Source organism: Chiloscyllium punctatum, chromosome 24 (assembly GCF_047496795.1).
Source record: "Chiloscyllium punctatum isolate Juve2018m chromosome 24, sChiPun1.3, whole genome shotgun sequence".
Classification (NCBI taxonomy): domain Eukaryota; kingdom Metazoa; phylum Chordata; class Chondrichthyes; order Orectolobiformes; family Hemiscylliidae; genus Chiloscyllium; species Chiloscyllium punctatum.
The window spans coordinates 84,489,216-84,505,476 of NC_092762.1; the positions used below are offsets into that span (position 1 = coordinate 84,489,216).

The window sequence follows — 16,261 nt, forward strand, 5'->3', positions numbered from 1 at the left end:
GAAATTAAGCAACTTGGTGGACTGATGGGATTCAAGGTATGAATTATTTTGCTACTCCCATCTTATGTCTCCCTCCCCCTCTGGGGGACATGTATCAAAATATCACCAGCCAACCAAAAAAGTGACAACTTGAACTAGACTTTGTATCACAATGTAACTGGGCGTGGGACAGTATTAAGGCAAAGGAGCAGACATACTGTACAGAATTTCCTATTGTCTGCTTCCAGCAAGACAGGATTATGATTGAAAATTCATAGAAATGCAAGTTGATGCTAGATAAACATTTGACTGGCAAATTTGGTTTGTTCGTATATGGACAGCAGGCTGAGAAAGTTGTTGTCAAGTGGACAATATATGGATGAGAAATAGGAGAGGAACCTATGAGCATGCCCAAGAAATTGATGCAGGGAGGAAAACAGAAAATATAGCAGATCACTGATTACAATGTGATAGTGTGGAAGTAGAAGTAAACAAGGTCAGTGTAACAGAAAACAAGCAGTGAAAGAAAATGAAATGTGCTAAAGAATACATGGAACATCATGGAGGACAAGGAGGAATTAGGTACCCAGTCACTGTCACAAGAATGGCATTGGTGACTTGGAACACAACAGTCTTAGAGCAATGACCAGAGTAGAAGTAGACCTAAAAAGACTTGTCCATAAACTGGAGAAAGAGGGGAGTTGTCAAGGACTCAAGAAGCAAAAATTAGAGATAAAGCAGTAATTAGGAAGTGCTAAAGGTGGAGCTTTTAGGTGGGGTGAAAACATCATTTTTGGAGGGGAGGTAAATAGTATCTGTGGGAATGGAGTTGCCGATAATTTCAGCAAAAGATATTGGCTGGTGGTCAGATCTTTAGTTTAAAGGGGACTAAGAACATAGATGCATCATCTGATGAGGTGAAGTTTCCAAACAAGTGTAATTAAGTCTTAAAAGATAGACATCACAGAAACATGTTTACTAATTGAGCGCTTCATTTTAAGAAGAATTACAAACAGAGATTTTGAAAAACTACATCACAGCCATACAGCCTCCCATACATTGCTATCACCTGCAGAACAATGTGCTTCTGATCACTGGCTTCTGTAGTTGCATTCCGGACAGCCTTCACTATGTTGATGAGATCAACACCTACAGAGAAAGTGAAACAGATCCAAATGGAAATTAAACATTTCCAGTTCTGTTAGTTGCTTTACTCAATCATGTTAGTGCAACAGGACCCAACGCTTCTTTTTAGCCATTCTTGGGACATGAGCATTTCAGGCAAGAGCATGTTGCCCATTCCTAATTGCCCTTGGCAAGGTGATGGCAAACCTTCTGCTATCCACTTGGTGCAAGTACACACACAACACTTTCTGTACTAGCTTAATACAATTGAAAGTCTTACTAAGTCATCTACAAGTTAAGGGTCAACAGCATTGTTGTACATCTCTAATCACATGCAGGCCAGACTGACAGATTTCCTCCCTGAAGGACATTAGTGGGTATAGAAATGTGGATTTTTACAACAATCCAGCAGATTCATGTTTGCAAAATAAATCAGCATTTTAGTTCAGAGTTATTGGATTTAAGTTCTGTCAGATTTTAAGGTAGGATTTGAACATATGTCCCTGATCAAATCTGTGATTTACATTCCAGTAACAGTACCATCATGCTAATCTCATCATGCATTAATGCAGTATGCCTTGTGTGAACTCTTCCCTGTGAATATTCAAAACTTCACCCACCTTGTGACTCAAACTGTTGTATCGCTTCACTCAGAGCCTCTTCTGGGTCCATTTGAAACTCAGTTATATTTTCTTGCACCACAGAATCAAAAGTCTCCTGAGTAATCCGCCTGCTCGCCATTCTTCTGTAAACTTAACTTCTCTTTCTAAGAAATAAGTTGCAGGTTAACTTGAATTACATGGACTTGGGGCTATTCTTGTCTCTCAAAGGTTAGAGTGTTCAGAAAAATTAGATTTTTGATTGGTTTTCTCCAGAAAAGAGAAGCTGATGTGTGATGTGATAGAGATATTTAAAATTACACTAGGGTTAACATTGAGATGTTTCCTCTTGTGGTTGAAACTGAATATATGATAGACACTCATAAAACAAACAGGTAATTCAGGTAGAACATTCTGCCCTCTGGCAGAAGAATATGGAGCTGTTTGAAACAAATATTGTAGTATTTTAGGGAAAGCCTGATAAAGAAGGATTATGCTGATGTGATGAAATAAAGCAAGGAATGTTTGTGTGCTGCATGGTCACCCTGGGGGCATAATGGTTTTAAACTATTCTAACAATTGATAAATTCAGCCCAAATCTTATTTCTTGCCTCTCCCAAGAGTATATGTGATTCAGGAGGCTGAGCCCCCCTAATGGAAGGATTGTCCCAATTTGACAATTGCTGCTCTTCCTTCTCTATGTTTGAAGTTAGCCTGCTCCCTGACAAAAGGTAACTGAATAGAGTATCACACGTTGCCACACCCAGTAAAATCGGGCCAAGAAGGGAAAGCCCTGCCTGGTGTCTGGGTGGAACAGCAGGAACATCCTTAGATACCCACCTTTTAAACCAAAACAAAAAGGGATCTCTTATAACCAACACATTAAATTATTTAACAGATTGCTCATGCAGTTAACGATTTTAAAAATCAAATTGGCGTGCTAACAGCATCTACATTTAAGTATAATTATAATCATAAATATCAAGCTTACTCTCCCCTCCCGCCTACCTCGACCCTGCAGTTCCTCGGTGTCTCACACCATGATAAATCCCCCGTTACTATGGCAGCGGAGAGGATTCGTTCCTATCCACATGGAAACAGAGACGGAAGAGTTTTACCCGCGCACATTCCAGTTAATCTTCTGTTTTATGAATTTCTTTCCCTCTACGATGAAGAGGAAGGGAGGGTTTACATTTTATTTCATTTAAACGCTTGTCAAACGTAATTGTTGGCGACACAGCAAGTAACCTGGTTTTCCTTTAAATACCCACCAACTATTCTTTTCATTTTTATTAAATAAACGTAAGTTGTGCAGAAACTCCTGTAAAACAAATTTATAACTGTAGATTATAAGTATTTGCATCCTCAGAGGGAAAGAAATACAATAAAAAGACCAGTAATATTCGGAAATGAACATGCTGGAGCTCTGTTCTGAGGTATACAAGTCAGACCAGTGTGGATCAGTCACAAGTTTCACTGTTTTTTCTATTGGGGGGTCAATCCTACATGTTTTGCAACATGTCCTCAAATGTAGTTTTTTTGTTTAGACACAGAACCCATTAAAGTTACGGCCTGAAGTTTTTAGAAGCACAGGTAGGGGAAGGTTAATTGGGCAATTGAATTTTTATCACCATCCAATGATCGATTATAGTTCTGCAATTTAGTTCCCAGAACCTTTCAACTGAGTCACAAGGTGGGTGAATGTTTTGAATATTCACAGGGAAGAGTTCACACAAGGCCTACTGCCTTAATGCATGATGAGATTAGCATGATGGTACTGTTACTGGAATGTAAATCACAGATTGATCAGGAATATGATCTTTACGTCATGAGTGCTCTCTAAACCTCAGCCTGCTGGGGTTATGTTCACAGGTGCAATTTTGTTCGTCAAAAGCTGGGAAACTTGTGTGTTCAGAAACTTTTTTTCTTTATTCATTCACAGGATGAGGGCATCACTGGCTAGGCAGCATTTATAGCCCATCCCTAATTACCCAGAGAGCAGTTCAGAGTGAACCACATTGCTGTGAGTCTGGAGTCACATGTAGGCCATTGAATGACACTTTTGGGTTGCAGGGATTGATTACTCTCCAATGTCTTTTAAATATGGCACCAAGATATTGGCTGCTGGGAAGTCCCAGCCAGTGGCAGAATTTCCATAGAATTTGAAGTTTTACTGTGATGGATTTTTAATGATCTTGAAAGAATGTAATTGTGCAGGGTAATCTGACCCAGCCCTGAGTATAATGAGGACAAGGACATGGATAGGAAATGTTAAGAGGGATATGGCTCAAACATTGGCAAAGGGGGACTAGTTCAGTTTAGGAAACCTGGCCTGCATGGATGCATTGGGCCGAAAGGTCTATTTCCGGCTGTATGACTCTATGACTTGATGAGTGGAAGCCCCTCCTACCCATCACTGTACAAAAAAAATTCCAGAGTCAAAATAGATGTGCAGCTGAAACAGTATAGGTTTTGAGAGCTGGATGAGAACTGGAAGAAAGAATGAACACATCAGTTGCAACTTTCTACTGCTGGAGAAATCTCCAACTTTATGATTCCATAGAAGCAGGGACTGGAGAATTCAAAGTTGTATAGCATGGAAACAGATCCTTCAGTCTAATTCCTCTGTGCTGACCAAGCATCCCAATAAAATTATCCTTCAACCTCCTACATTCCAGTGAAAAACGTCCCAGTCAATCCAGCCTCTCTTTATAACTCAAATCTTCCACTCCTGGCAACATCCTGGTAAATCTTTTCTGAACCCTCTCAAATTTAATAATATCCTTCCTATAACAGGCAACCGGAAACTGCCCACAATACTCCAGAAAAAGTCTCATTAGTGTCCTGTACAATCACAACATGACATCCCAACTCCTCAACTAAATGGTCTGAGTGACAAAGGCAAGTGACATAAAACAATACAGCGCAGTACAGGCCCTTGATGTTGTACTGCCCTGTGAATCCAATCCGAAGCCCAACTAACTGACACTATTTCATTCTTGTCCATATGTCTATCTAATGACTATTTAAATGCCTGTGAAGTTGGCAAGTCTACAACTGTTGCAAACAGTGCATTCCATGCCCCTACTACTCTGAGTAAAGAAACCATGTCTGACATCTGTTCTACATCGATCACCCCTCAATTTGAAACTATGCCCCGTTAAGCTAGCTGTCATCATCAGAGGAAAAAGGCTAACCTGTCCACCCAATCTAACCCTCTGATTATCTTACGTGTCTTAATTAAGTCACTTCTCAACCTTCTGTCTAACAAAAACAGCCTCAAGTCCCACAACCTTTCCTCGTAAGACTTTCCTGCCATACCAGGCAACATTCGAGTAAATCAGGAGATTTGCTAGAACCTATTCCAAAGCTTCCACATCCTTCCTATAAAGCGGTGACCAGAACTGCACGCAGAGTTTTGTACAGCTGCAGCACGACTTCATGGTTTCGAAAACTGATCCCTCTAATAAAAGCTAACACATCATATGCCTTCTTAACAACCCTATCAACGTAGGTGGCAATTTTGAGGGATCTATGCACATGGACACCAAGATCTCTCTGATCATCTACACTACCAAGAATCTTACCATTTGCCCAGTACTCTGCATTCCTATTACTCCTTCCAAAGTGAATCATCTCACACTTTTCTGCATTAAACTCCATTTGCCACCTCTCAACCCAGCAGCTTATCTATGTTCCTCTGTACTGGATTAGTGGTGCTGGAGGAGCACAGCAGTTCAGGCAGCATCCAACGAGCAGCTGCTGCCTGAACTGCTGTGCTCTTCCAGCATCACTAATCCAGTATTTGGTTTTCAGCATCTGCAGTCATTGTTTTTACTATGTTCCTCTGTAACCTACAGCATCATCCACAACTGTACCGACCTTAGTGTCATCCACAAATTTACTAACCCAAGAGGTATGTCAGGTACCTCAATGTAATGTCTTCAAATCTACAAGTGGAAGGATGAGCTGTGGGGAGGTTGCACAGATGCTTCAGTGTGATTTGAACAGGCTGAGTGAGTGGGTAAATACATGGCAGATGCAGTCTAATTTGCATAAATAGTCAAAACAAGGCAGGAAATTTTCTGAATGGCTACAAATTGAGAGAAGGGAACGTGCGATGAGTCCAGAGTGTCCTCAGACACCAGTTGCTCAATGTTAGCATGCACATGCAGGAGACAGTCAAGGCAGCAAATCACCTTTAGCCTTCATAACAAGAGGATTCGAGTACTGGAGCAAAAACGTCTTGCTGCAATTACACAATGCTTTGGTGAGACAACCCCTGGAATATTGTGTGCAGTTTTGGTCTCCTTATCGGAGGGAGGATGTTCTTACGGCTGACGGAATGCAGCAAAAGTTGACCAGACTGATTCCAGGATGGAAAGGCTGACATGAAGAGAGGCTGAATCAATTAGACCTTTATATATGTCAGAGTTCAGAAGGAAGGGAATCTCAAATAAACCTATAAAATTCTAACAGGACCACATAGGATAGATGCAGGAAAGATATTAGATTAAAGTGCATCCATTCCTGAAGGGCTTTTGCCTGAAACATCAATTTTCCTGCTTCTTGGATGCTGCCTGACCTGCTGTGCTTTTCCAGCACCACCTTAATCTAGACTCTGGTTCCTTGGGGTCAGGGAGTCCAGAACTAGAGGGCATAGGTTTAGGGTGAGAGGGGAAAGATATAAAAGAGACCTATGGGGCAACTTTTTCACACAGAGGGTGGTACGTGTATGGAATGAGCTGCCAGGGGATGTGGTGGAGGCTGGTACAATTGCAACATTTAAAAGGCATCTGGTGGGTATATGAATAGGAAGGGTTTGGAGGGATATGGGCCGAGTGCTGGCAGGTGGGACTAGATTGGTTGGGATATCTGGTCGGCATGGACAGGTTGGACTGAAGGGTCTGTTTCCATGCTGTACATCTCTATGACTCTACCTGAAGTACTCACTTTTGCCTAGCAGGAAAGATATTGCTGATTGTGGGGGAACCCAGAACTAGGGGTCAGTCTAAGGATACAACATAAACTATTTAGGATGGAGATAAGGAGAAGCTTCTTCACTCAGAGGGGAGTGAGCCTGTGGAATTCATGACCACAGAAAACAGTGAAGGCCAAGACATTCTGTGATTTCAAGGAGGTGGATATAGCACTTGGAGCTAAATGAAAGAATGAATATGGGGAGAAAGCAGGGAAAAGGGGGGAAAGGAGGGAAAGCAGGGAAAAGGGGGGAAAGCAGGGAAAGGGGGGGAAGCGGGGAAAAGGGGGGGAAGCAGGGAAAAGGGGGGGAAGCAGGGAAAAGGGGGGGCGGGGGAAGCAGGGAAAGCAGCTGATTATAATCAATATTGGAGCAGGGGGGAGGATGTTGTCTTTGGTCCCTGCCAAACTCCTTACTCTCTTCAACAATTCCATTCCTCTTCCTTCGCCACTTCCTCAGGCCAAATGAGACTGTTTGTTCATGCTGACCTTGAACTTTCAACCTCATATTCTCACCTCCTTTATAAAGGACCCCCAGTCCCATCTCTGTTATATATCTTTCTCCACTCTCTGCTTCAGGTCATCAACTGAATCTCTGATTGATGACTTTGGTCCCTGTTGGTCTGATATTCCAATGGTCCACATCCCCCTTCACCTTTGATCGATTTCAAATTGTCCAAGACTCCGCTGTCCCCATTATATTCCACTCAGTTATCACTGCTGACTGGACTCTGTGCACAACTGAGGAAAATGGCATAAAGCCACTACCTTCAACCTTAGAAGCAAGAGCTTCCCAAAGGACATTAAAACGTGAGAAAGAGTTTTTAAAAAATCTGTTCATTCAATCAACTTCCAGTCTTTTAAAACCAATGAACAATAGGCTGAATTCTATCTTATCCAGAGTTCCCTCAAACAGAGTTCTGAAAGGTTTCCATTTAAACCTCCAGGTGACATCAAGCAAAATATTCAAATCATTGGCCCAACATTATATCCTCTATTATAATTCCTTGACTAATTGCCTTCCTTGTCAAACATTTACACAGTTCCATGCACTATACTCCTCGCTCTATATAATCCTTCTGACCATTATGATTCTATGATACATTTCTCATGTTAATTTTCATTGCAAACATTTCTCCAGTTGGTTTTATAGTTATTAAGTCATACAACTTAGTTTGCACATCTCATACAACCGTGAAATGATAAAGCCCAGGAAGTGACTACTTGTCCCACTCATCTAGTGCTGGTTCTTTGTCAAGCCATCTGACTGATCTAACTCCCCTGCTCTTTCCCCAGAGCCCTGTAAATGTGAATGATTATTCCACAAAAATAATATGTACACCCCAGGACCCCTCTTTGCAGTTCATGTCAGAGAAAGCAGAAAGGTTTCTTTTCATTTATTGAATGTACCAGAGTTACCTGTGCTATAAGGTAAGCAATCAGGAGATGTGGCTTCCTCATGGGCCAGGCCTACATCTCTCTACCCCATGTTTCCTCATCAAAATGGCATTCGCATCTCAGTGAATGGAGTTGCCTTTAGCCCATCATTAGCCTGCTGTGCTGATGAGGTCACTCAATCCTCCTTTGCTTGTCTAACTTGTGATGTCATAGAAGTCAGAGTGTATGTTTGACCTCTCCCCTCGACAAGCAAGTTCAAAGGTCACCTGCTGTCATCCATGGCACGATCAAGATAATGTTGTTCGACCTCGTTACAGTGGATCACCACTCTGTCCAAAAGCAAATAGACTACAATCAAGCAAACTGGATTGTAAAAACACAAATTATGTGGAAATTAGGCGCTAATTTGCACATGGAATGATCTCCAAGACTGAGATAGATCTCCAAGCTGAATATGGAAATGTTACTGAACCTGGGGTGGACCTGGACTCGCAAGATGATGTAGCCATAAAACTTTGCAATACCACTCAACTCTTTACTGTGTAATTCCCCATCACTGTAGTGCTGTTCTCCTGCACTCCAATCTTTTTGGGGGCATTCACAGAATCAAAAAGGCAGGACTTTTGCCAACATTTTCAAACATTTCTTCCAAGGCCATGTCTATAAATGGCCACCAGGTACATGATGCCTGCAGAAACTTCATAATTGCAAATTATTACAGCACAAGTGTGAACTGGTTTACTCATAAGGCTAATACCTCAAAAAAATTGGCTTAAAAAAAACATGGCCATGCACCATGTCCGGAGACACATTTCTTACAGAGTTAGGTTATAAACTAGGGAAAACAATCGGTGAAGGCAGTTATTCTAAAGTGAAAGTAGGGAGTTCCAAGAAATACAGGGAGAATGTTGCCATAAAGGTAGTAGACAGGAAGAAGGCTCCACCAGACTTTGTCAATAAGTTTCTGCCAAGGGAGTTGGCCATCTTGAGAGGAATCAAACACCCTCACATTGTTCAGGTGTATGAATTCATTGAGGTTTGCAATGGGAAACTTTACATTGTTATGGAACAGGCAGCAACAGATCTCCTTCAGTTGATACAGCACAGGGGCCACATCCCATGCAATGAAGCCCGTCATTTCTTTACCCAGATCGCCTGCGCTGTCAAGTACCTTCACGAGCACGACATTGTCCACCGAGACCTCAAATGTGAAAACATCCTGTTGACCGAAGAAATGCAGGTAAAGATCACCGACTTTGGATTTGGCAAGAAGATTCATGGCTATCCTGACCTCAGCAGCACCTACTGCGGTTCTGCTGCCTATGCCCCTCCTGAAGTCCTCATGGGGGTCCCCTATGACCCCAAAAAGTACGACATTTGGAGCCTGGGCATCATTCTTTATGTGATAGTGACTGGGTGCATGCCTTTTGATGATTCGAACATCAGCAAGTTACCCAAGAGCCAGCAGAAAGGAGTGGTCTACCCAGATAGCATCCAACTGGAGGACAAATGCCAAACTTTGATTAGGGAGCTGTTACAGTTTTGCCCTTCAGGACGACCAGCTGCCAACCAGATTGTCAAGCACGTATGGCTTAGAGACAACAAGTAGTGTGACCCAAAACCCTATGGGCATGAACATTAGTTTCTTCATAGTGTTACCATAATGAGTGTAACGACGTTTCTAAAACCACTTGCAATTAAAGCTTTGAAAATGCACAAGCTTTCTTTTTCAGTCACTGTCGGAGCTTTTGAGTGGAAGGAGATTCTACCCAGTGAACCGTAGCCGAAGGGAAACCAGTTTGGCTGTTGTCACATACATATTACTGCCATCATCACTGAGGTACTTGGCAGCTTTGAAAAAGCAAACTTATTAGTGATTAGAAATCTGTACCGGAAGATTATAAAGGAATTTGACAGTGCAGATGACTTTCCATTTTTGAGTGAGTCCAGAATTAGGGGTCATAAATATATTAACAAATCTAATCTAGAGTTCAGGAGAGACCTGTTTACCCAGACAGTGGTGTGAAAGGAGAACCCACCACTGCAGGGAGTGCTTGAAGTGAATAGTTTAGATATATTTCAAGAGAATCTCGACAAAGCTGAGAGAGAAAGGGAGAAAAGGATCTTTAAAAACAGATGAAACTTGGGAGTGTTGAGTATAATTGGCTAATATTTATTGACCACCCCTTGTTGTGCCTGAGAAGGTGGTGACAAGTTGCCTTCTTGAATGGCTGCAGTGTAGAAATACCCACAATGCTGTCAGAAAGGGAGTTGCAAGACTTCACTGGCAATGAAGCAATAGCGGTATGGGTCCAAAATGGTGAATATCTTGGACTTCTTATATGCAGGCCTTGCCCTTTGAGATGGTACAAGTTGTGGATTTGGAAAGTACTGTTGAAGGAGTCTTAACAAGTTACTCAATACATCTTGTAGAAGGTACACATTGCTGCTAATGTGTGCCAATGGCAGAAGGACTGAATATTGAAGGTGATGGATAGACTGTTAACTCTATCCTTAATTTCATATTGGAAGAACTGAAAATTAAAACTTGCCCTGAATTAAATGGCTATGTATTTGCTGATCAAAGTGTATCAAATAAAATGGTCCTGACAATCTCTCACCTCCATTAGGAATTGACAATCCAATAACCTAAAGGCAACACCCAAGATGCTTTCATAGAATCCCTACAGCGTGGAAACAGGCCCATTGATCCAGCAAGTCCACACCGACCCTCCAAAGATTAACCCACGCAGACCCATTCCCCTACCCTATTATCCTACATTTCCCCTGACTAATGCACCTAACCTACACATCCCTGAACACTATGGGCAATTTAGCATGGCCATTCCACCCTAACCTGTACACCTTTGGATTGTACCATCTTTCTTCTGAAAAGATTTCAGAATTTTTTTTTGTTGGTATTTGTATAGTCACAACTTTCATTTAAATGTAACAGGAGCACAAGAGATATGTCAAATACAAACTGATTTTGCCAACAACTAATTCATAGACAATTTAACTAACATAAGCAAAAGCATAGTAACAGATATTGGCCATTCAACTCCTGAAGCCTTCCTCTAAAATTCATTAAACCAGACAATCTCATTCATGTAGTCTAGGTCACCAGAAAGCCATCGTTCACCAACTGGGTTTGAAAATCCTTTCCTTGTGAAGCCTGTGATAATTCTAAGAGATACAGTTTCCTGGAGTTTGCAATGAGAAAACTCTGCTGACACAGAAAAGCCAAAAAAGCATTTTGAAAAATAGGAATCTGCAGAGAGTATGGTCCTGATCTTGATGGTATGTCAGAATGTAGTGAAGGTGAATTTCTTTCTTGTGAAATGCCAATGTGCAGTAGCACATCATTGTTGTTTTTTTCTGTTGTTACACAGATAACTAGAACTAAGTTTAAAAATTAAAGCCAGGCTCCTCTCTTCATTTTGTGTTAACTCAGTCTGTATGTGGAGAAATAAATTAATTCTCATAAAATACCTGTGAACGGTTCCCACTGAGTGGGGAGTGCAGCAGATTAAAATGAACCCAAGAATATAGACTTGGAAGTTGGTAAATGCACTATGCAGCACTGAAATACATAAGATCATAAAAGAAAAAGATTAGGAGCTGGTCATTTTGCAACTCAAATCTCTCCTGCCATTCAGTACAACCATGACTGATATTCTGTACTAATGCTTGATTTCCACCTGATCCACAAATCCCTTAACTTCCCTTTTGTTTAAAAAATCTATTGATCATTACAGCTCCAACAACACCCAAGAAGCTGGACAACAAAGCAACCTGCTTGATAAGCACAACATGCAAAAACACCTACTCCCTCCACCACCAATTCTCAGTAGCAACAGTGTGTACCATCTACAAGATGCATTGCAGAAGTTCACTGAAGATCCTTAGACAGTACCTTCCAAACCCAAAACCACTTCCATCTAGGCGGACAAGGGCAGCAGATGCATGGGAACACCACCCCCTGCAAAACACACATTATACTGATATAGAAATAATTTTTCTTAAATTTGAATTGTGGAATGTGGGCATCCAACCAGCCAAGCCAGCATTTATTGCCATCTCTAATTGCCCAGAGGGCAGTTAAGAGTTGAGTCACATATAGGCCCAGACCAAGTAAGGATGCCAGATGTTTCGCCCTAAAGAACATTAGTTAACCTGATAGATTTTTACAACAGTTGATACTCATTACAAGGTTAACATAGAGTTGGATTTTTAATCGAGTTAAAATGTTACCATCTGCCAAGGTGGAATTTGAACCAATGTATTCAGAACATTAAATAAAAACTGAAAGAACTGCTGATGCTGTAAATCAGAGCCTAAAATAGAATTGGCCCTTCCAAGGAAGGGTCAGTGGAACCAAAATGTTAACTCTGATTTCTCTCCATAGATGCTGCCAGACCTGCTGAGCTTTTCCAGCAATCTGTTTGTTTTTTTTACTCAGAACCTAGGGATCTGGATAAGTCCAGTGACATTACCAAAATGCCACCACTTCCCCTGTTCTGCTGTTCCTTCAATGCTGCTGTGTCAAAATCCTGGAATCTTATCTCTGTCTCCACCCTGTCTTCTACATAAAAAACAATGTTTTCCTAGTTACCATCAGTTCTGAGGAAGGGTCACTGCAGCAGAAATGTTAACTCTGATTTCTCTCCATAGATGCTGCCAGACCTACTGGGCTTTTTCAGCAATTTCTGGTTTTGTTTCTGGAGCGTTCTCCATCAGATCATTGTGTGGGTCCCTACAGCACATCGACTGCAGTGGTTCAAGAGGGCAATTCCCCATCAGCTTCTCAAAAAGAATTAGGGAGGGGTAATAAATTGGGCAACACAGTGGCTCAGTGGTGAGCACTGTTGCCTCACAGAGCCAGGGACTGTCCATGTGGAGTTTGCACATTTCCCTCCCCCCCCACCGCGTGGGTTTTCTCTGGGTGCTCCAGTTTCCTCCCATTGCCCAGGTTAGGGTGGATTGACTATGCTAAATTGCCCCATAATGTCTAGACATGTGTAGGTTAGGTGGAGTAGCCATGGGAAATGCAGGGTTACAGAGACAGGGTAATGGGATGTTTCAGGATGAGATGCTCTTCAGAGAATCTGTGAGAGCTCAATGGGTCTAATGGCCTGCTTCACACTGTAGGTACTCTTTGATTCTAATAAATGCTGGGTCTGACAGTGATGCCCACATCCCAAGCATGAACTAAAATACTATCTGGAAAACACTTCATGATAAACCATCCATAGTTCCTTGACGTTGACATTCACAAACCCTGGGAGTGAAGGGATTTATTTTGTATCAGTATTGAAACAGATTCTCCAGCCCCAGGGAGAAACAATCTCCCAGTGTCTATCATATCAAGTCCTCTGCTAATTTTGTACATTTCAAGGAGAATTGGGAGGTCATGTTGCAGCTGTACAGGACATTGGTTAGGCTACTTTTGGAATATTGCATACAATTCTGGTCTCCTTCCTATCGGAAAGATGTTGTGAAATTTGAAAGGGTTCAGAAACGATTTACAAAGATATTGCCAGGGTTGGAGGATTTGAGCTATAGGGAGAGGCTGAACAGGCTGGGGCTGTTTTCCCTGGAGCATCGGAGGCTGAGGGGTGACCGTATAGAGGTTTACAAAATTGAGGGGCATGGATAGGATAAATAGACAAAGTCTTTTCCCTGGGGTCGGGGAGTCCAGAACTGGAGGGCATAGGTTTAGGGTGAGAGGGGAAAGATATAAAAGAGACCTAAGGGGCAACTTTTTCACACAGAGGGTGGTACGTGTATGGAATGAGCTGCCAGAGGATGTGGTGGAGACTGGTACAATTGCAACATTTAAGAGGCATTTGGATGGGTATATGAATATGAAGGGTTTGGAGGGATATGGGCTGGGTACTGGCAGGTGGGACTAGATTGAGTTGGGATATCTGGTCGGCATGGACGGGTTGGACCGAAGGGTCTGTTTCCATGCTGTACATCTCTATGACTCTAACACCTCTCATTCTCCAAAATTCAAATAAATTTGAATTCTACTTAATCTCTCCTTATAGTGCAATCCTTTTATCCCCAAATCAGGTTTAGTGAGCCTCCATTGCACCATCTCTAAGGCAAGTACATTCTTCCTTATGCAGGAGGAACAAAACCATATACAATATTCCAGGGATATGTAATATTCTTGAGATTAGAGTGATTTGAAAAGCTTTTAATGTAACAATAAATTTAATAGAAATGACAATGATGAACATTACTCAAATCAGAGTTTGTTATGCTTTCATTTGGCAGCCAATGGGGAAGCAGACAATTTAGAGGGGAAAAGAATTAATTGAAAACTCAGGATGGAAGAACAGGAAGTGGCCATTCAGCCCGTTAGCTTGGCCTGTTTTCTGATCTGACTGTTTCTGTTCCCCTTGGCTCTGGAACCTTTACTGAACAAAAAATGTACCATCACTTTCAAGTTTTTGAATTGAATTCCTGTCTCAACGGGTAGTTTACAGTAGAGAGTTCCAGGGGCCCTTTCTGCGCTAAGCTGCATCTGGACATTCCTAAGGCTACCCACCCCCCCACCCCCCTCCAATTCCACACTTCTCCACCAGAATCTGAATGATGACAACTGGAGAAAATTGAGACAAGGAGCAACTCAGATTACAAGGGAGTGAACGGCATAATGGCAATATGAGCTTGTAAGTTATGCCAATATTAGTAAATTGACTGTGAACCGGAATGCCTAAGCTTTGCTAGCAAGCTCATCCACAAGGAGACCCCCTCCTCTCAGAACGGGTCACTGGACCTGAAATGTTAACTCTGATTTCTCTTCGCAGATTGCTGCCAGACCTGCTGAGCTTTTCCAGCAATTTCTGTTTTTGTTTCTGATTTACAGTATCTGCAGTTCTTTTGTTTTTTTATTCAGCTGGTTTACAGCACAGAGTGATGCCAACAGTGTGGGTTCAGTTCCCACTCTGGCTGAGATTACCATGAAGGAATCTTCTTTGCAACCTCACCCCTCACCTGAGGCGTGCTGACCCTCAGGTTAAAACCCCCAAATGAGAGAGCTGTCCTATGGTGACTTATTTTTTGAAGGCAGAGGAGATAGGCCATAATTTGGGGATTTTCTTTTGAATCACTTTCCAAAGTAAACAATTGAAATTATTTCCTGTAAAAGAAAGCCTGGGATTTAAAGGGCAATGTGTATTTCATTCTGAGAGGTGCTGGTGTTGGACTGGGATGGACAAAATTAGAAGTCACACAACACCAGGTTATAGTCCAACAGGTTTATTTGAAATCACACAAGCCCACTGCACCTGACGAAAGGGCTGCACTCCAAAAAGCATGCGTGATTTCATTCTGAGTTTAGCACAGAAGCAGCACATGGAGACAAATACATGTTAGTCTGGATAATCAGAAACATACCTGTTACCTATAGCAATGGAAACTCCTTGATCCCAGTCTCTCTGTGAAGCTGTTACTTAAGAACCACAGAAACATCTGGCAAGTCTGACTTTTGCAAACAGGACTTTCTACAGCTATTGGATCAGTGACAGGCTCAGAACAGACAGGGACAGTGATCAGGAAGAACTTCTGCTCTGGGCCATGCACAGAGGAATCCATTGTTAACAAATCAAAATGGCCAACTGAGGCAGCATAACAGCTCCATTACTTTTCTGTCAAATGGCAACAAAGAAAGAACTTGCATTTGTATAGTGCCTTTCATGATTTAGGAACGTCTCAATACATTTTAGAGCCCATAAGGACCATCTAGCCACTGTTCACGTGCAAGAGATAAATTGTATTATTTAAAGCAAGTGAACGCGATTGTGACTATTGCTCTGCATGTTATTATTAATAAAACAAGAGACCAATTCTAAACAAGTCTCCTGGAATATTAATTTGATCTGTCGTAGCAAAGATTGAAGAATTGTACATGGTAAAGACACAGTGATCAGATTTAGGTCATATACATCATTACACACCTACATACCACTGATAATAGGGTGAATTAGTAATTACACCACTGCACATTGTAAATTATAAACATTCATTTCCAAGGATCCAAACTCAAAAGTGTGTTAGCTGACAATATTGTCTCACACACACATACAGAATTGTGTCTTCTCATGTCTGAAGAGGCTGATTAATAATAATTAATATCACATTGGCCTATCAAAGACAACTAATGTAAGAGC

At 41.7% G+C, this 16,261-nt stretch overlaps 2 protein-coding genes across 5 annotated transcripts in view; one reads left to right on the forward strand and one right to left on the reverse strand.

Moving 5' to 3' along the window:
- armc6 (armadillo repeat containing 6) overlaps window positions 1–15,502 on the reverse strand; it is a 38,336-nt gene extending 22,834 nt beyond the window's left edge. Inside the window, exons 1-3 of one of the 4 annotated variants that reach the window (XM_072594358.1) lie at window positions 15,489–15,502; window positions 1,725–1,870; window positions 1,049–1,128 (exon numbers count right to left, since the gene is read on the reverse strand). In XM_072594358.1, the coding sequence (XP_072450459.1) occupies window positions 1,049–1,128; window positions 1,725–1,845 (201 nt within the window). In that variant the 5' untranslated portion in view covers window positions 1,846–1,870; window positions 15,489–15,502. Of the gene's footprint in view, window positions 1–1,048; window positions 1,129–1,724; window positions 1,871–2,543; window positions 2,664–2,694; window positions 2,803–15,488 lie in introns of those variants that run through there. The other 3 variants (XM_072594354.1, XM_072594355.1, XM_072594357.1) reach the window with 3 other exon arrangements.
- LOC140494775 (testis-specific serine/threonine-protein kinase 6-like) lies at window positions 8,875–9,687 on the forward strand. Its single transcript, XM_072594359.1, has one exon. The coding sequence runs from the start codon at window positions 8,875–8,877 to the stop codon at window positions 9,685–9,687; it is 813 nt and encodes a 270-aa protein (XP_072450460.1).
- Window positions 15,503–16,261: the final 759 nt, after the last annotated feature.